Source organism: Manihot esculenta, chromosome 1 (assembly GCF_001659605.2).
Source record: "Manihot esculenta cultivar AM560-2 chromosome 1, M.esculenta_v8, whole genome shotgun sequence".
NCBI classification, from domain to species: domain Eukaryota; kingdom Viridiplantae; phylum Streptophyta; class Magnoliopsida; order Malpighiales; family Euphorbiaceae; genus Manihot; species Manihot esculenta.
Window position 1 is genome coordinate 2,863,157 of NC_035161.2, and position 21,061 is coordinate 2,884,217.

The 21,061-nt window shown below is 35.4% G+C and overlaps 2 protein-coding genes and 1 pseudogene across 2 annotated transcripts; all 3 read left to right on the forward strand.

Annotated features, from left to right (window-relative positions):
• The first annotated feature begins 1,537 nt into the window (after nt 1-1,537).
• On the forward strand, nt 1,538-15,142 carry LOC110624317 (COP9 signalosome complex subunit 6a). Its single transcript, XM_021769419.2, has 9 exons — nt 1,538-2,010; nt 2,123-2,211; nt 3,388-3,481; nt 11,698-11,759; nt 11,854-11,932; nt 12,855-12,947; nt 13,416-13,516; nt 14,290-14,345; nt 14,894-15,142. Exons 1-9 carry the CDS (start codon nt 1,686-1,688, stop codon nt 14,973-14,975), a joined length of 981 nt encoding a protein of 326 aa, XP_021625111.1. The 5' UTR covers nt 1,538-1,685; the 3' UTR covers nt 14,976-15,142.
• Nucleotides 15,143-17,290: 2,148 nt separating this feature from the next.
• LOC110624327 (tyrosine--tRNA ligase, cytoplasmic) lies at nt 17,291-20,349 on the forward strand. The gene is made up of 3 exons (XM_021769429.2): nt 17,291-17,866; nt 17,952-18,158; nt 19,926-20,349. The coding sequence occupies exons 1-3, from the start codon at nt 17,402-17,404 to the stop codon at nt 20,067-20,069; spliced, it is 816 nt and encodes a 271-aa protein (XP_021625121.1). The 5' UTR covers nt 17,291-17,401; the 3' UTR covers nt 20,070-20,349.
• Nucleotides 20,350-20,500: 151 nt separating this feature from the next.
• On the forward strand, nt 20,501-21,061 carry LOC110624345 (annotated as a pseudogene).

Here is a 21,061-nt window from a genome sequence, read left to right on the forward strand (position 1 = left end):
TGTCTATAAACTCCAAGATCTCCTTCATGGTACCCTCAACTTCAGTGACCCGAGTCTTCAACCTTGAATATTCCTCGGCCAAGAGCCTCATGTTCGTGTCATTTGCACCAGACTCCCACCTTAAGGCTTTGTATCGCTCCTTGGCAATGTAAGTGCAGAGGGCACTCTCTAGTGCATAATGTATAGAGTTTTCAAAAGATCGTTTGTCTTGAGCTCATTCAAGTGGCGCCGATCCGCAAGCCTCAGAGCACCTCTGATTAACAAAAGTCCCAGAGTGGGATCGTAAAGGAGTAAGGGCGCTCGGCTTAGCGCCAAAGCCAAATGTTGGATGCTTGGAGGCCAGGAAGATTCGACCCCATCACTCATAGGAGCAGGAATGGAGGAGGTGGGGGCATCAGCAGTAAGCCTAGGGGCTGGGGTAGAATTAGAAGTGCCTAGGGGAGAAGCCTCAGGCTGTAGATGGACTAACTCTTTCGTGGAGGGAGGGAGCGGGGGAGGGGGAAGCATAATAACCTCTTTTGAGGGGCGAGCATGCTTTGAGGGGGGACTAGCAACCCCGGCAATAGCCTTGCCTTTACAAGCAGCACGTGTCGCCTTAGTAAATTTGCTTAAACCAGCCATATCTGCAAAGAAAAGGAAAAGTAAATAAGAAAGACAGTTCGAAAAATAAAATAGATAGAAAGAGAAGTATCCTGATCCCGAGCATAGGAAGTGCCTTCACCAAGGCTGGGAAAGTTGGACGAGTGAGGACCTCAAGCCTAATTTGCCTGCAGATGGCTCTGCCAAGACAAGATGACATTCCTTATCGCCTATGTGATGTCTATTTTCTTTAGGGCTTTAGCCATCGTTAAAAGCAAGGCTAAAGCTTCGTCTTCCTCTCTTCTCGGACAGGCCTCATCATTCTTCAATTCTATCCAACAATACCAGCTCATTTGGAGACACCTAAAACCCCCCGACATCCGATGGCGAATGATAAAAAATTTATTCTTTCACTATTTCAAAAAGGAAGGCATCCGGTAAAAAATGATTAAGTATTTTCGGCTATTGAAGTAACAAAATTTTTTATTTTTTACGGATACCCAGTTGGTAAAACTAGAAAAAAAAGTGTTACACTTAATTCAAAGTGATTATTGAGGCAGATGAACTGAAAAAGCCATGAGGATTCTCCAATTGTTGGGATGCAGCTAGAAAATCAAAAGCTTGTGAAATTGAAGGACTTCTATAAAAAAGTGTCCAAGGAGAATCATAGACTTACATTCATCTATTTCTTAAAACCAATGATAGTCGTTGACACGGACGCGGAAAGAAAGAGTCAAGACCTAAAAAGTCTCTCGAGAAATGTTGTAAGTATCTACAAACGATCTAAATCGTGCTCTAAGAGGACAAACTTTTTATCACGAATAGCTGGGTTTGTTTATACTAAAATGGAATGATGAAATCGTAAATGCAGCAAAAAATTTAGACATTTATTGAGTTTCTCAAAAACAGAGAGGCTAAATTGTTAATAAAAACAACACCTAGGGACGAAAACGCACATTTTACCTAAACCCCACAAATTGATCGCGCGCTCTCTCTGTCTCTCCTCGCAAATATAGCGGTTAAATCTCAAAGATTGTCACTGGCAGAGAGTCCGATTGGACGGCAGGGATCGGTGCCGGGGAAAATTGAAGACCGGGAATACGACAATGGCGTCCTCGTCCACTAGCGGTTTAACGTTCAAGCTACACCCACTTGTTATAGTTAATATATCCGATCACTATACTCGGGTTAAGTCTCAGATAAACCCTCCCGTTCCCTCCACCGCTAATACTGTTTCCAGCAACACCAACGGCGCCGGCGATGGTGTCAGCACTGCTGTTTCAGCTGCAACGCGGCCAACGAGAGTCTATGGATGCGTTATAGGAGTGCAGAGGGGACGCACCGTTGAGATTTTCAATAGTTTTGAACTTCTCTATGATCCCATCACCCACTCTCTACACCGAGCTTTCCTTGAGAAGAAGCAAGAGCTCTGTAATTTTCCTATATAACTTCCTTTTTTGGGGGATTGTTAATTTGTTTAATTGTGGTGTGGTAGTTCCTAGGATTCCATAAATTAATTGAAAATCTTGTGATTCTATTACAGATAAGAAGGTTTTCCCTCATTTTTACGTCTTGGGATGGTATTCAACGGGTAGTGATGCTGAGGAATCCGATATGCATATTCACAAGGCTGTATGTTTTTTCCCTTCTCCTTTTTCTGAATCATGCCTTTTGTTGTTAAATTATTTTCAATGTTTTTCTAAACGTTTTTAAATTGAAAATTCAGTATAGTGAGGGAGGTAATTTATAGAAATGGTGATGTGAGATGTGAATATACCTGGTTTTGCTACCCTCTTGTAGAGAAGCTGCTTGCGTTGCTTCATGCTGCAGTTGGATGTAATACTGATTTACTTATTTGAGCCAATTTAGAATAAACAAAATCTAAAGTTTTTTTCCTTTTCAAATTGGGATGAGGAGAAGTTCGAGTTGTTTAGGGCTGGAACAGCCAAGGAAATCGTTCCATCGCTGAAATATGTTGCAGTTTTTCTATCTATAAAGAAGATTAACTAACAGTATGTTAAAAACATGCCTTTATGCATCCTTGGTATGTGCATTCTATGTTTTCACCGCCCAGGCCAAAAAAAAAAGTCTGATGTTTGCGGATTTAATTATGTTTGGACAATTAACAACCATTGCTTTTGTTTTCATCTCATAATCTATTGTTCTTTAAGAAAACAGTAGTGATGTGAGAAAGACGAGGCGATAGCTATATATCTGAGAGAAGTCTTTGGACTTATCTTCAAGGGTAACTCAACAATGATTTTAACCTTTTCTTTGGAAAAAAATTGAAACATTTACTATTAATGAAAATATCTTCAAATTCATAAGATGTAGCTCAAAGTCCCCCCTGAGAGTCACCTTTCTTGCAATGATCTTTTGATTAATGCATGTTTGTTTCAAGGGCTAGCAAGTTAAACTGTTATAACTTTGTTTAGGTTTGTGGCTTCTAACGTGACCTTTTAACCTTTTTTTTTTCTCCCCCAATGGCTTGATAATTGCTACTATGAGTCTATGATACACATGGATCTTTGGTTTTGAATGCTTCTTTTCTTAAATTTAAGAATCTCTTAATGCTGATAGGTGGTTAATACTTCATGATATGTACAAAATGAGCTCTCATCTTCACTGTGTCCTATTATTGTGAGCATTCATTTTGCTATTTAGGAGGGATAGGTACATAAAAAATATTTGATTTTGTCAGTGATATATTAATTTCCTTTGCATGCTTTGTTCTGGTATATTCTTGGACAATGTTCAATAGATGCATTTTATTTGTCAGTAAGTTGTAACAACTATTTTCTTTAACAGCTGATGGATATTAATGAAAACCCTGTATATGTTCTACTCAATCCTATAATCAATCCAGCCCAGAAGGATCTGCCTGTAACTATATATGAAAGTGGTATGATCTCATTGTTGTTTCTTCTTTTATGTAACTAGCTTTTATGAGCACATGCTCTTACAATCTTTTATTAACGCATGAGTTTTTTTTTATGATTAGAAATATGAATTTTTTTTCAGCAACTCTTCTATATGATAAATTATATTATACATTACTAGTATTGGTGTTTTGGTATAGATTGAATTGTATTTAATTGATATTTAAATTGAGCAAGTAAAAGCATAATTAAAATTTGAAATGTTTATTTTTTAAATATTCTTTTTTTTCTTGCATACTATATGCATGATTTTATATAATCTATTGACATATAAATGTTTATTAATTTATTCTGTCCAATAATAAGTTAAAAGTTCAATTATTTTTGAAATTTAAAGAATAATTTAGCAATATTTTTCCACAGAATATTTTGCACCAATGTGAAGGCATTGTTTAATATTCTTGACCCACCCGTATTAATGTATCTTTAAACCTCAACAACATTGTTTCATTTGATTTTTGTTTTTATTTTTAACATTCATCTAATTTACTAATGCAACATCCAAGAAGAGTTGATATGTATGTCGTCGTTCAAGGTATTTGTAACCTTTAAAATTTGTAGAAAAACATTGTGCAAGTGATCCATGTAGACATGAAAGAAAAGAATAACAGTGTAATAGTTATTGAGTTGGCTTATAACCTAATTAAATCCACACTTGGCTCAAATTTGAATCCTACTCTGTTGTGTTTCCATGTCTGTTTCAAATGATATTTCACTAAGTAAAAAATTATCAATATAATGGTTCACAACATAAATTTGAATTAGAAACTCAATAATAAATGATAAATTAAAAATTTCACAAAATAAAGTGTCAAAATCAAACTCATAATCAAAGTTGCAGGATGAATCTTGATATAGTGAAAAATAATAATAATAAAATAAAATTGAAGTGTTTCACAATTATATATATATATATATACACACACACTATCAGTTTTGATTCTTTTTCCAACTCACTTTTATACGTATTGCAATTTCATGTACTAAAACCTTACAAATAAAATGTGCTATTAAATAGTTCACACAAGCTAATCTAAATTATACAAATTTCTAGTGTAATAAGGACTTCACAAATCAAAGAATATGTTAAATAGAAACTTCTATTAATTTAATTTAAATTACTTTTCCATATTAAAAAATAATATAAGGGCATTTTAATTTTTTGGATAGCCATGAAGACTTTTTATATTAAGCTAAAATATGAGATTTTATGTGCATCACTCGTGCTCATCCTCCTCTCACAGCGGCTGTCTCTGCATGAAATCTTATTTCAATTAGCTAACATCTGTCTTTTACATCTACACAGTTTGTTTGGATGAATGGGTATGAAAAGGAAAATAAAGGAAAAGGGATGATAGATATCCCTTGAAACTCCTATATGATTTCCCCTCAAAACAAAAGCCATTGTATAAAATAAGTCTCTTTAACTTTAACATTTAGAATCCTTTCTTATCCTATGAAACTTCTGAATATGCATTGGTGTTTAATCCCTCGGTTCTTTTCTTTTCCTATTCCATGTGTTACAGGCTATTATTTCTCATTCCAATTAATTTGCAAACATTGTGATAGACTATTATTCAATCTAAAAGTTACAGTTAGGTGGGGGCCGAAGAATAGGTTTAAATTGTAATATGGGTGCTCACATGGAAGCCTGTATGGTTTGAAAGTAATGGATGAAACACAATACAATACTTTGTGCAAGCATATGGTACCAAAGTTTGAATATGGACATGTAGATCATAGAGAGTTTAATAAAATATTAGCAACAACTCAACCTTTTAGTTTTTTGGGGTGAGGGCCTAAGAGTAGCTTTTAATTCTTTACCAATTTCTTTTGAAGAAAGTATATATGCCCATTCATATTTATCTGGTATAGTTAGGTATTGTGCTTTATAGTTCATCATGAACAATCTAGGACATTATACTACTGGGAGGCATTGTTCAATACACGCCTAATCACTGAAAAATATTACTTGTATGCAGGTTTTTAAAACTTTACCAAATATTTTAATTTTGGCAATTTTAGCCTGATATGAAAACATAGTTCCACCGGTCAAAATTGAAAAAGGGAAATTTATTACTAATTGGAACAACAAAATAGTTTTTAATAATCCCCACTATTTCACTGCCCCAGCTCCACCTCTGCTGCTCTCTCTATTTTACCTCTTTCTCCTTGAAACCTTTTGCTGATGGTTGTCCCATAATCATCAACCAGGCTATGAGCCAATTTATTCTTTCTGCAATTGCAAACTTCTATAGTAAATGCTCTTGTTTAAGTATTTCAATGCAGAATGCTAAGCTTAAATTAGGGAAATATGGAATTCATGGTGATGGTGAAAAGAGAAACCCTATAACAGGTAAAGCAAACCCTAAAGAGGACAAGTGTTAATGAACTTTTATTAATAGGTTTAATGATGCAAACCTAACAGAGAGAGGGAGGAAACAGAAAGAGGAGTGTTGGAGAGAGAAAGTGTTGGGGGGAGGGGAGGACAAGTAGTTATGGAGAGGAAAATTGATAGAGTAAGGGGAAAGAAGGAAAAGAGATTTTGTATTCAAATCAATAAAAAAAAAGAGTAACAAGAGAATCAAGCTTTAATGAACACACTTTTCATGTCATTCAATTCATTCATTCCCTAGTAATCAATAGATACCCAACACTCAAAAAGAAACACTAAAAAGATAAAGAACAAGAAAGACTAATGATGAAAGAAAACCATATTCAAGACACCCTGGATATTCTCCCAGCAGATAGCAATACTCTGCCCCTCAACTGTATGATAATTTTGTATGCCAATGTTACCTCCTTTCCTCTCCTTAAATGCTGGAGAAGGAATATTTTTTGTTAGCCCTTTTGTGCCAAGTGTCCTCCCTCCTCTCTTTTCGTACTAGCCAGCTGTCTATGAGATTCCCACATTCCCTTCCCCTTCCTCTGCCCTTTTAGCCTTGTCGAATAAACCTTAAAAGGCTTCGTAATATTTCCAGCTTCATTATGGGCCCCTTGTCATTACTGTCTTCTTTTAAATCAGCCTTGTCCTTAAGGCTGAAATAAGAAAATTGTCATTAAAAATCGGCTTGATCAATCCAAGTAGCTTCCTTTGCATACTGTTCTTTCCACTGTACTAGCACTTGAGAGACTGTCTCGTTGTTACAAAGGATGTTCCTTTTCCCACAGATCCATTTTGGTTCTATCATTCGTTCTTTATATACATTTAAGTGGGCTAGCAAATCCTGAACTACTTGATATTCCCCTACCGCCTTCTTAAGCTGTGATATATGAAATCCTGTATGAAGCTGGTAGCTTTCAGCTTGTATGCAATAGCTCCTTCTCAACTTATAGTTTCTAATGGTCCAAAGTAACGTGCAACTAATTTTGCATAGTTTCTGCCAACCACTGAAGTCTTTCTATGAGATCTCATTTTGGCTCCTACTACAAACTCTATATCCCTTCTCTTTTTATCAGCATGCTTTTTCATCAATTGTTGTGCCTGAAGCAAATGGAAGTTAAGTTGCCGAATAGACTCATCTCGGCGCTATAGTTGTTCAGATGCAGCCTCAACTCTAGTTTCTCTTGGCAAAATGTTTGCAATATTGGTGGAGGCCTACCATACACGACTTCAAAAGGGGTTTTCCCAATTGCAGGCTAGTAACACGCATTATACTAGTACTCAGCCCAACAAAGCCACTTAGTCTATCCCTTTGGTTGTCCATTTGTTTATCGATTTGAAACCTTTGTTTGTCCATCCGTTTGTGGATGATAAGTAGAATTAAGTTGGGTCCCTTGCATTGGAGATAACTCACTCCAGAAATTACAAAGACATACTGGGTCCCACTCACTTACAATTGTTTTTGGAATACCATACAGCTTTACTATCTCTCTTGTGAAAACTTCGGCCATTGTTCTTGCAGTAAAAGGATGGCGAAGATTAAGGAAGTGAGCTAATTTGGATAAGCGATCTACTCCCATTAGTATACAATCTACCCTATGGGACCTTGGCAAGCCTGTTATGAAGTCAATGGAGATATCCTCGCAAATGGAGTTTGGAATGGGAAGTGATTGTAGCAAACCTACTGGTGATTTGTCTTTCTTGTTGCCATCATTCCCAGCCAATAAAAATTTGAAGCCATGCGACAATAAGTGCGGAAGGCTCCTAAGTGTCCGTCTTGAGGTGTGGCATGAAATTCAGCTATAAGTTTCGAAATTCAAACTGAACCAGCCGGCAAGACCAGCCTCCCCTTGTAGTATAACCTATCATGAACTATTGAATAATGCTTATGAGATGTGGTCCATTCTTTAACTTCCATAATTATTTTGCCGATTTATCATCTTATAGCACCTCCTGTGTTATCAACTACCAGTCAGCCCATTGAGCAATAGAGATTGCAAATACTTCAGCTTCCTCGACCCTTCTTGACAAGCCATAAGTTGCCCTATTTGTGCAACCAACTTTATATTCAATGAAAAAATTGTATTCCATTAATTTAGAGAGCCAGTATTGTTGGGCGGGTGTGCTGGTCTGTTGTTGCAGGAGATGCCTTAGATTTCTATGGTTCGCACATACTGTGAATTTCCTTCCTATTAAATAGGGCCTCTAGTGTTGAATGGCAAGAACCAAAGCCATTTAACTCCATTTTATAGGTTGACCTAGCCATTGATTTATCCTAAATAGCTTTACTAAAATAAGCCACTAATCGCATAAGTACAGCCCTTACTCCACTTGTTGAAGCGTCACACTCAACCACAAAATGTAAATTGAAATCAAGCATTATTAGTACCGAAGATGAGATAATAGCCCGCTTGAGAGCTTCAAAGGATTGTTCTGCCTCAGTTGTCCACTAAAAATTTTTAATATTTCTTCTTTAATAATTTTGTTAAAAATTTCGCAAGCTGTCTGTATTGATTGATGAGTCTCCAATAATACCCTGTTATTCCTAGAGAAACTCTAACTGTCTTGATTGAAAATCTTCCATGGACCCGTTTCCACCTCTATGAGAGATGTGGATTTTCTTATTGAACACCTCTTTTGATCAACATGGAATTAATTTCTGCAAAGTAATTCAAACACAACCTATAGATGCTTCAAGTGCTCTTCCCAATCCTTGTTGTAAACCAATAAATCATCAAAAAATACAAGAATGAATCTGCGTAGATGGGATGACATAAATTATTTATCATTGCCTGCAAGGTTGCCGATGCATTCATTAACCCGAAAGGGATGACTATAAACTCATAATTGCCTGAATGTTGCGGCTACTCTAATACGGTGATAGCCCGATTCTATATCCAACTTCGAAAATAACAAGCTCTGCTCAATTCATCAAGAAGCTTTTGGATGACTGGAATAGGATTCTTATTTGAGATTGTGGCTCGATTCAGTTGATGATAATTCATGCAGAACCTCCAGCTACCGTCCTATTTCTTGACTAAACAATAGATGCTTGGCCTGATCACACCCGTAGACTACATCTTCGACACCAGTTTCTCGATCTTATCTTTCTGAATATGCTCGTATTTATAGAGGCGCACCGAAATTGGTCATGTCTCAGGTTGGAGGGTAATTTGGTGATCGTCTTTCTTATGGGGAGGTAGCCGCTTGATCTTATTAAATACATCGTTGCAGTGGTTCAAGAGTTGTGCTAGATTTTGTTGCTATTGGAATGTCAACTGCTCTTCCGCTCTTCCGTTGATCCAGCAGTTATCTTAATCTCCTTCGGCCACAAAACAACTAAGAATTTCATATCTTTAGTTTTGTGCAGAGTCCTTAAAGATACAAATGCCCTGCTCAAGTATGAATCTCCCTCTGTTTGTCGTCCACTTGGAACCTTAGTGTCATCTTTTGCTAATTTGCTTGAATGTCCTCTAAGGTTTCTAACTATGCAATTCCTAAAGGCAACACATAATAATCTGTCTCTATGTTGAAATCTTCCGCATCTAATTCCAACCCTTTGCAAATTCCTTCAAATGGAATCCAACACCCATCTCCTAGTTTAACCTTGAATGAAGGTGTGGAGGTTGTCAGTAATTGCATTTGTTGGGTGCCGCTGTTCCATATAACCACGTCCTTTCCATGCACACTACCACGGAATTTCATCATTTTGGGTTGATGAATTCCCCCCACAGAATAAAGTAGAAGCTTTAGCTGCGAGAAAGGGCTTCATCTTCACCTCCAATTAGAGCCCTCAAGGATCAATTTGGACAATCATGCAAAGGGTAGTAAGGCTGTTTATATTTAAAGCATAAACTCGTCGCCCTAAGCTCTTGATACTCCTGGTGCGAATACTGTCTTAACCTCCTATGTCGATTCCGATGGTTTGATTCTTTGAAAGAAATAGGTGGTAAGGCTAGGGTTTTAGGGCTTAAATAGCCGTTCTCGCGAGGTTTTTGTGGTGGCCCATCTTTCTTTTGATAGGTTATAGCCAAAGTTACCAAGGCCTTTGTTCCAGCCTATGGGAGATTCTTTTCTCCTTTCTTCCTTCCATCATCCATGTCTTCTCTCTTCCCCTCAACGGATACATTCTCTGCCGTTCCATTTCCCTAGTTAGCTTCATAGTTTTGTACAGATCAGTCGTTTCATGCGATTGATGCCTTAGATGAAGGCCTTCTCTCAATCCATTCAGAAAGAACCCCAAACTTTGTCTATCTTAAACACTCGATACCAGTGATGCCCTTGCTACAAATTCATTAATGTATTATGCTATTGTGCCCATTTGTTTTAGAGCCACCAAATGCTCATAAGGATTTTCGGAAATATCATTGGTGTATCGCTACATCAATTATTCCTTCAAAAGAGTCCATGAGAGCTACGGGTTCCTCTGTCGCATCCATCTTAGCCAATGCAAAGGAGCTCCCTCCATACTTATGAGGGCCAGTGAGATTTTTAACTCTTCAGGAATATTTTGAATCTTGAAGGATTGCTCTGTTCTTGCTATCCACTCGATTGGATCAGTTCCATCGAAATTGGGCTTTTCAACTTTTTTAGCAATGGAGGTAGATTCTTCAACAGTTTATTCTTTCCGCCACCCTCGTCATTGAAGTTTTTGAACCAGAATTTTGGATAGGGGTTTGAACTGAAGTGTTCCCTTCCTCGGTAATATTCTTTCCTGTTAGCATAGATGTGATCATGCTTTCCAAACACCTGAGGCGCTCCTCCTGCTCTGCTCACATCTGTTCTTGGCCTAGTTGTATTGCAATGACAGCCTCTCCAATCCAATAAGTCCCCTCTCTACCTGCTTTAGTCTTCCATCCATTCTTGTCTTGGTTGTGTGTGTTAGATCTGGCAGGTTGGACCAATTTGATAGAGTAAGGGGAAAGAAGAAAAAAAGATTTTGTATTAAGATCAATACAAAGAAAGAGTAATAAAAGAATCAAGTTTTAATGAACACACTTTCATGTCATTCAATGTAAACATTGCCTGGTAATCAATAGATACTTAACACTCTGAAAGAAACACTGAAAAGATAAAGAGCAAGGAAGACAATAATGAAGAAAGAAAACCAGATTCAAGACCCCCTGATATTCTCCCAGCAGATAGCAATACTCTGCCTCTCAACTGTATGATAATTCTGCATGCCCATGTTACCTCCTTTCCTCTCCTTAAATGCTGGAAAAGGAATATTTCTTATTAGCCCTTGTGTGCCAAGTGTCCTTTTTCGTTTTTTCTTTCCGTACTAGCCAGCTATCTAAGAGATTCCCAAATTCCCTTCCCCTTCTTCCCTTTTAGCCTTTAGAATAAACCTTAAAAGGCTTCGTAGTGTTTCCAGCTTCATTATGGGCCCCCTTATCAAAAATACATTTTTTTTTAATTTCAATTGATACTAAAATATTATTTCATTTATGTCAAATTTGACTAGTCGGACACTTGCAAATTTGCAATGAAATCGAGCCGGTCTAATATTTGTGAAATTATAAGGTTTGGTCAAAATTGAGAAATATAGATAAAGGTTCGGTTATAGTGGTGATTAGACCTACAGTATGTAAATGCAGTGTATAGTTATAGTATATGATATTTTATTCCCATTTCAATGGGGCTGGAGGTCATTAATCATAATGTATTATGGGAAGCTTTATTATTTATTAGTAGATCCTTTATTCCATTGTTAGTTATTATGGTCTTTTTACCTCTGGATTCTATTTTGGTTATAACATTTTTACAATTTTGGTTTTTGATTGTTGCAACTTACAGAGCTGCACGTCATAGATGGCATTCCACAGCTTATCTTTGTTCATTCGAGTTACACGATTGAGGTTAGTCATCTTCATTCTTTTTTACCCTGTTATACTTTATGTTACCAACTAGATTTTTTTTATTTTTTTTACTTTTTTATTTTGGGATTTAAAGACAGTGGAAGCTGAAAGAATATCAGTTGATCATGTGGCACATCTGAAGCCATCTGATGGAGGCTCTGCGGCAACTCAATGCAAGTCCCTCTCTCATCTTCATCTTTATCTACCCATCTAGGCATCTATCCATTATTAGTAAATCCACAGACCTTAAACTAGTCAGGCTTTGTAATCTGATTGGATAAGTGATCCGGTGTGAATAGCTTGAAATGGCCAGTTGGATCTGTGAACTTGTGATCCATTTGACCCGATCAGTTTGATCATCAATAAGAGCAAAAAAATTTTCTCGACTTGGCAAGAGCAATTGAATCCAAGACCTCATGAGATATCTTTAAAGTCAAAACTAATTGAGCTAAATTAGTAATTGTGTATTTCTTTTGTCTCATAAATGTCTTATTCCGTAATAATTATTTATTACATAATTCACATATTAAATTATTTTACATCAATTAAACTATCATATTAACATATGTTAGAATTCTTCTGAAAAAATATTTTTGTTTTACTTGAAATAAATAAAGCTAGCTAACTATTTCTTATATTATACAACATCAGTAATTTCATAAGTATAGTTCACATATAGAATTCTTTTCTATGGATTACTCATTAGTGTTACAAAAAATTTAATAGTAATATTTAAAAAATAATACTTTTGTATGACCTTCAAGAACCCCATTAAAATATATTTGAATATTACCTAATAATTATTGATAATTAAAATTATCGAATTTTATCTTTTTATATTAATTGGTGTTGTGTGTAATTAACTTTTTGATAACCCACTGATCAAGTCTGTGACTGATGGTCCTGGACCTCCTGGTCCCTCCAATGGGTCAAACCCTGTGCAGGGTTCAATAGCACCTATCTATTTGTTTGTTCTATAAACATCATTATACTTGCTTTTTCTTTACTTGAAAGGAAGAAAGTACGAATTAGTACAGCTGAAATAGTATGCATCTATAATACATACTAATGTAGGTTAGTTTCATTTATCTGCAGTGGCTGCTCATCTTACTGGTTTGCATAGTGCCATCAAGATGCTGAATAGCAGAATCAGGGTGCTTCATCACTATCTTGTTGCAATGCAGAAAGGTATATGCATTTCTTTTTGATGGAAAGTGCCATTGATTCAATAATTTACAGCTCTTGTCACTAAAGGGTGCATGGATATTTTCTTGATAGGAGTCTGAAACTCAAAAAAGAAGAGTTTAGCAATCTGGAGTTGTCCCCTTTAAATATTTTATATCCTTAGATTATTAGTCCGCTACTTCTCATCTTTGATGGAACTAGATCTGTCATTTGCTCCAATCCAACAGTAATGGACTCTCAGCTGCCATTGGCCAAATCACAAATGAACCCTGTTGAAGGATCATCCCAGCACTGGTTGGAGGGGTTGAATGAAGGGCCATTATAATTAAAAGAAAAGGGGAAAAGTATAATAATAATAATAATAATAATAATAATAATAATAAGGATTATTTTGGAGGCAGATGCATTTGCTGTTGAAAAGTTGATGGCAATATGTATAGCATTGATAGTAGTTGTGTTTGTGTTATTCAGGTGAAATTCCTTGTGAGAACTCATTATTAAGACAAGTATCAAGCCTTTTGAGAAGATTGCCAGCCATTGAATCAGAAAAATTTCAAGATGATTTCTTGATGGTGAGTAGTGCTATTTGTTGCTTGTTTGGGAGATATGTTAAAAATTTTAATCATATCGATGAATTATCTGCATAAATTACTTTCCATAATTTAACTTCCTATCTGCTGCCTGAACCACTTTCTTAAAGAATGTTCTATGCCACTTGAAAATTTTGTATCTTGTTGTGAGCTGGACTATTTTGCTCGAGAGACTGATTTTGAAAGTGTTGTCAGTCAAAGTGAATGAAGTGAGAATTTTGCCTGCGTAGAAGGAATTAGTTTGTTGATTACAGGAAGGGGGAGGGGGGTGGAGAGAGAGAGAGAGAGAGAGAGAGAGAGGCTGACTGCCAAGCCAATTCCTATTTAAATTCTCTCTGTTGCTCCCTCAATGGATTTATTGTAATCCAACCTTGTACTAGTAACTCCATGCCCAAACCCAGCTACAACTCTTTTGGTCTTTCCACTACATGTCTACAGTTAAACCAGGAGGAATTGACAACCATTTCAGGCTTTCAACAGTACGTATGCATGATGATGAGAAATAATAGGAATCTATTGTAGTGTTGAAGCTTGATGATTAAAAGATGGATAATGAACTAATGATGTCACTTTGCAGTTTCTGAGTGTAATGCTTTTGTTGATAATTTGTTTTTTGTTCACAGGATGATGATTGTATTTGGATTTCTGCTTTTGAGATACATGTTGCTGTATTTAATTTGGAGATGCTGTGATATAAAAATGTTGTCTTTGTATTATTGTTCTATACAATAATTGCATTGTCCACTTCTGTGCAGGAATACAATGATACGTTATTGATCACTTACCTGGCCATGTTTACCAACTGCTCAAGGTATCATACATGCTCCTTTTGTGGAATTTCTCTATCTTTCATGTGTTCTTTATACTTTCTTTTGGGGTAAACCAATTTGTGTGATTAATGAAAAATATAGCTCAAGGAAGTGACAAGAAGTTGATTAATTGCCGTACACCATATAGTGAAGCACTTGAGACCTTATCTAATTGTATGGTACACGTTTAACTTTATAATTTTGCTGAACAAAGGAATCACAAGTACCGTATTTCTATTTTGATGAAAATATTACAATATTATTGTCCTCCAGTAAGATGTGACATCTACTTGATCATTGGCATAATAAATTTTTTTATGCTTATAGTAGGAAAGTGTAAAGGGGTACTTGGGGCTACATTTGCATTCATACGGGTGCATGTCTCTGGGTTAAAGATATAGATACAGATGCATCCCGGCACATCTGATTACAGATGTGAGAAATTGCAATTTCATGAACGTAACCAAAATTATAAAATTCTATCACTTGATGTCTTCTTCATCTTTTATCTATGACAAAGCTAACTGTGGTTCCGTTTCCTTGGATCCAGCACAATGAATGAGGTAGTCGACAAATTCAACACTGCCTACGACAGGCATAGTCGAAGGGGTGGACGAACTGCTTTCATCTGAAAGTTCCTATAGTTCCCCTCCCTTTCTCCCTCTGAAACTGAATAATTCAAAAAGAAATAACAGGTTTTTTTTGCTCTTTCCTTGCACATTGTGCTGTTAGATTGTAATTGAATTCTTAGAGATGCAGATAAAAATGGCCTTACTGGTAGATTCTGGTGTTTGTTTCCTGTTTGGTCTCTCTCTTTTATTTTTTTATTTTTTTATTTTAAATATAAATATTGTATGCTATGGGTTGCTCCGTATCAGAAAAAAGAGCGGAAAAATGTGTTGGGCATTCACGGATAACCTCACCATGTCTTTGATGTAATTAAGGTTACAATATAGCCAAGAAAATCGAAGGAGCTTCAAGGGATTAAGTGTTAGAACAGTGGGACTTTGGTTTGAAGCGCGAAAAAAAAAAAAATTCAGAAGTTATTATGAGTCGTAGCAATACTCTTTCATTTGAAAGTTTCAGGTTGTCGTAAGGTTGCAGCAAACCTTACTTTTTTATGATGCTCTTTGTAATTGATTAATTCGGTTTAAATCATTGTAAATAATTTTTTGAGTTATTTCTATTTAATTCAAAATGATTAATTTAAGTTAATTATTTGATAGTTTTGTAAGTTAAGATTTATAAAGTCTATCAATTGGGTTGCTAATCCTTAATAATCAAAAAGCTAGGTCCACATAAGTACTAACAGTTTACACTCCTATAACGGTTCACCATTATTAAAGCACCTAATAGGTCTGAATGGGGTCAAACTTTTTAGGATTATATGAACTAACTGTTAAGAACTTTAGGTATTATTATTTGGATTTATTATTAATAAGCATTTAGGTATTTTAAGATGATTGTAATATGTAATATATTATTTCTATTGATTAGATATAGAGTTGGGAAAGAATGATTATTATATTAATTATAATTTTTTTAAGAAAATCACTTGATGCTAGTGTTACAATAATATTTCTTTATTGAAATATATTTCTTTTATTTCATTATAAAATAAATGAAAATTGATGATTTTGAGTATATTATTATTTTAATAGGTTTGATCATATATTATTATTTAATTTTTTTTAGATTTGTTTTACAAAATATTATTCATAAAATAAGGGCAAATTGATATGTTCACCTATTTTCTTTCTATTCATTCTTTTCCTAAATAAAATAAAATTAAAAAAGTCTATTTTCTTTCTCATCCTTTTCTATTCATCCAAACATATCTTTATTTTCTTCCTTGGCATTTTATCCAAACAAAACACAACTCCACCTTTCTTGAGCATAGCAACTTTTTCACAGTTTCGGTCAGTTGGGATCGAAAAATTGAATCGATAAAAGTTTAGAACTAAACTAAAATTAAAGATATTTGAATCTATCGATTTGATTCGGTTCAAAAATAAATTTTCATTCCAATCTCAAGCGGTGACGATGATGAGGTAATGGAAACAAAGGGTGGGATAGCAGCAATGACGAGTAGAAAATAAAGGAGAAAGAGTGTACGGAGTGTACGGAGAAGAGAGAACATGTAAGAGTGTAAATGAATTAAACCGTTTGTGAGTTACTTAAAATTCAGTTTCATAAATGATCAATCAAATTTAACTCAATTTCTAAACGAGTTAAGTTCGATCTTAATTTTTAAACTCGTTTCGTAAACGAGCCAAATTTGATCTTCATAATATTCGACTTATTAAGATTTGTGAGTTCGGTTTGTGAATAATTTCGTTACATATATTTTCATGAGCTAAATTTAAATTTTTTAAAATTCTATATAGTTAGTTACACTTTTAACTTTATATATATTTAAATCGTTAAAATTTAAAAATTTATTTTTATAAGTATACCAGTTAATTTATAAATATATTTATTTAATTAAAATTATTTTAATTTTAAATTTATTAATTTTAAATTAAAATTTATTATATATATAAATAAATTAAATTATTTGTTGACTATTCGAAACTAAATTCGATAAAAATTTTAAACATTTTAATACTTTATTCGAATCAATAAAATGAATAAAACTCAAATTAAAAAGATCACATAATTAATTAATCAAATTAAATCAACTCAAAATAATAAGAAATCAGTAATCAATCAAATTAAAAAATCAAATAATTGAATTGATCGATTCAATTTAATTAAATTTAATTTAATTTTTAATTAAAAATAAAAACGGCACTGCTCGACATAAAAATATTCTATTAATTAAGGTAATTTTATCATTGTTACATTTATAAATTTTTCATATTTTGTAATCTAAGTAAATAAAAATTATAAAATTTTATAATTTTCCCATTAAATAAGACATTAAAATTCTTTAAAAACAGCTCCTAACTTGATGAGCGCAGCTTATCTACAGCACAAAAGTCTGAAGCGTAAGCTCATATTTTCTATTCCTTATTCGCTTGCAGATTGAGCAAAAGTTTGTCGGAACTATTGTTTTATGGCGACGGCGACAGCAACAGCGACTGTATCAGTGGCCGCCGCAGCTGCTTCTAGGATTATAAGAGGTCGCGGATTGAGTCTGGGCGTCTGCAGTCGCCTGGGAATCAATATGGTTCGCAATCGTTCATTTATTATCAAGACCGCGACGCCCTTTTCACCAAGGCACCATCGCTTCTCCTGTTTTTGCACCATTGCTAATGTTAATGTGAATGCGGAAGAGCCCACATCAGTTTCCGCCGGCACTACCACCACGAGCACCGTGTCTGAATCGGAATCGAATAAGGATGGTGGTAGTATAAGAGATGCAGCCAACATGCTCGACGTAAGGGTTGGCCGAATCATCAAAGCTTGGAGGCATGAGGAGGCAGATACCCTTTACGTGGAGGAGGTAGATGTGGGCGAGGCTGAACCACGTATCATCTGTAGTGGGCTTGTGAAGTACATCCCTCTCGACCATCTCCAGGTCTGTATAGTTTCAAGCAAAGCCTTTTCTCAAGTGCCAAAAAAATCCAGAAATCTTTTGATTTATATTCCAAGGATTTTTGTAGGATAGGAAAGTGGTGGTGCTTGCTAACCTTAAGCCCAGGAATATGCGTGGGGTGAAGTCAAGTGGAATGCTCATGGCTGCTTCTGATGCTTCTCATGAGAATGTTGAGCTCCTTGAGCCTCCTGAAGGTTCAATTCCAGGGGAAAGGATTTGGTTTGGCGCTGAAGACGACCAACAAAATCAACCTGATCCTGCCACTCCTAACCAGGTTTGATTTTACCTCTTTCGCATATACGACATTGTTGTCTCGGACCCTTAAAACTTTCTGATAGGATTTTTTTTTCCCTCTTCATCATCACCACCCTTTCTGATGTGGTTTGAAAAGATTGGATTGACTATTCTGTGCATGTTGTTCTGTATTTACATGTTTAGCTTGAAATAGAACCTCTATATTCTGGCTAAAAATGTAATTAGTTCACCATAGGATCTATATTGAGTTAATGATAAAAGATAGAAATACAAAAGAGTGCCATTATCTGAATGTCAATCTTCCCAATTGGTATAAGATCCCCAAAATCCAAAATTTTAATGGGAAGGGAGACTCAGCATCTCTTGAGGCTCTTCGTCAATGATACTTGCTCAAATTGCAACATTTAACAAATTGAATCTAGATGAAATTATCTCACTTCAAATGTATACATCCAATAAGCTATCTCACTATCTGTGTTTGTGTGTGTGCGCCTGTGGATTTAGCAAATGTTAAAGCCTTGTTTCTATGAACCTATCTTGCTGATGCATATCATGCTTTCTTTGGGTACGACCTAAGAGGCATAGGAAAAGTGAAAAGATGGCAAATGAACCAAGTTTCCGTTCATGAGATTGATGTTGTTCAAAATTTAAGAAAAATCCATAGGTTAGATGAGACAAATAGATAAAGCAAAGTGAAAGAACACATTCAGTATTTTATCATTATAATCCTATATGATAGAATGCTAGTGTTATGATTTCATGATAAACAAATTTCAATATATAAAATTCTGCACCATATATACAAGAATGATTGTTGTTCTTTTTTACTTCTTTTTTCTGTAACTTCGAAGAAAACATATGGACTGTGGTGAAAAGTACATTTTCTTCTGTCCATTTTCCAATTGATTTAATTTAAGATCTAATTCTTCCTTCCTGAAGTTTCTGGGTTTCAGACCTTTGTTATTGGAATGTGTATACAACTAGGAAGCTGGTTCTATGCTGAAGTTATTTAAAAGAACATTATTATTGACAAAATAAAAAATTAGAAATTAGAAATAAATTTTTCATATAAACAGAACCTTCCACAGTTCCATATCAAGCAAAGCACCATGAATCTCTTCTTCTGTAATTAGCCTATTCACAACCTGATCATTAATAAGTAAACAGACATGAATGGGATATGCTGGGATACCATCAATATCCACTGAATATGATTCTTTAGAAATTGAGAGCCTTCTTTTGCAAAACTTCCTGATCAGTAATTCCATAACAAAATTTTTTGACATCTTTCCATAATGAGAGCAGTGCTGCTGACTTCCTTACCAAAACTACCTGTTATATATCTATCCTTCTCTAACTAATCAGTTTTAAGCTCACTGTTTTGGCATCACACAAGGAGTAAAGAATGACCTGCTTCAAACTGAACTTGAAGCAAATTTTCTACAATCAACTATTGCTATATACTTATTGTATGAAAAGGAGAAGACTCTAATTGGTTTTGTATTCTGTAAAGTTTCATGAGTTAAGACTACTACATTGAAAACATCTCGAGCTCTTCCATGGGAATGCCAAACCTGGTTTGCCTGATAAGGTTTATAAGAGAAATTCATTCCCAAACCTCTCTTTGCTACACTTCCAAAGCAAAAAATATCACACTCTGACCTTGGTTATGCTGAAGGAAAGTACATTGTTGTCCTGTTAGGAAATCAAACATCACCTCAGTCAACGTGTTGTTTTTGTACTATAGTTAAATTTGTTCTCTTAGTCTCCTACTTATTACCTGCAGGTTCAAAAGAAAAAGATTTGGGAATCAGTGCAGCCTCATCTCAAGACAGATGATTCTTGCGTGGCTATGCTTGGGGAGCATTTGATGCGGACTTCTGCAGGTGTGGTGGGTTGCAGATCTCTGAAGAATGCAAATATCTCTTGACTGAGCTTGAATTCACTCCACTTAGTGTTTCACTACTTCGTGGTACAAATTTTTTCATGGCTTCCTTTTCTTCTTCCTTGTCTTGCTCGGCAAAGTTAATGTTGATATTAGCGTGCGTTTGCTGCAAATTCCTGATGCTCATGGGTTTATCAACTGTGTTTTGTCCTTATGGTGACATATCTTTGAATTATTTACGAGTTAGTTCAGACAGACTTCTTATGTCAGGTTGTCAATAGAAAATGGAATTAACCTTCTTAAGAAAATCCTGTTATTATAGTAATTCAATAATTTATTTATAATTTTTAAATAATTATGTTATAAATAAGCTTACCCCAGATTCTAGTACGTGTCAGAAATGAAGTTTGAACTCTCCCTCTTGGACAAGGAAATCAAATCCCACAAAGAATAGGAAATCAACCTCTTATATATACAGCACAATACCTGAAAATCTACATCTATTCTCATAAGCCAACAGATTGAAAGAAGAAATAAAGAAAGAAACAATGGAGCCACAGCACATGGAACCACCACTCTGCGCCAATGGCTGCGGCTTCTATGGATCAGTACAGAACGCCAATTTATGCTCCAAGTGCTATAAAGAATTCCAAAAGGAACAAGAGCAGCAATAGAAGCACCAACTTCCTCCATAGCTCGCCCCTCTTTGGATGGTGAAACTGTTGCTGGTTCATGTGATCAGACTGCCTCGAAGAGCAGAAGCAATCCGTGCAACAGCTGCAACAAGCGGCTAGGATTGATGGGGTTCAACTGCCGTTGTGGGAATGCGTTTTGCAGGTGGCATCGACAACCTGAAGACCACGCATGTACTGTTGATTTCAAGGAGCTTGGCCGTGAGCTTTTGATCAAGCAAAATCCACTCTGCAAGGCCGATAAATTGCAGAATAGGATATAGTTTGCATGATAGGATATTTAGAAGAGGGTAATTTACAGTTTTTTTTTTTTTTAATGAAAGGGTAATTTAAAGTTTAATTTTT

What these genes read in the sequence shown, in the direction of transcription:
- LOC110624327 (XM_021769429.2), top strand. Translation starts at nt 17,402, where the DNA reads ATGGCGACGGCGACAGCAACAGCGACTGTATCAGTGGCCGCCGCAGCT. An exon ending in TCCCTCTCGACCATCTCCAG is followed by an intron (nt 17,867 to 17,951) that starts GTCTGTATAGTT and finishes GGATTTTTGTAG; the next exon opens with GATAGGAAAGTGGTGGTGCT. An exon ending in ATCCTGCCACTCCTAACCAG is followed by an intron (nt 18,159 to 19,925) that starts GTTTGATTTTAC and finishes TATTACCTGCAG; the next exon opens with GTTCAAAAGAAAAAGATTTG.
- LOC110624317 (XM_021769419.2), top strand. Translation starts at nt 1,686, where the DNA reads ATGGCGTCCTCGTCCACTAGCGGTTTAACGTTCAAGCTACACCCACTT. An exon ending in ATATGCATATTCACAAGGCT is followed by an intron (nt 2,212 to 3,387) that starts GTATGTTTTTTC and finishes TTTCTTTAACAG; the next exon opens with CTGATGGATATTAATGAAAA. An exon ending in TCTTGTTGCAATGCAGAAAG is followed by an intron (nt 12,948 to 13,415) that starts GTATATGCATTT and finishes TGTGTTATTCAG; the next exon opens with GTGAAATTCCTTGTGAGAAC.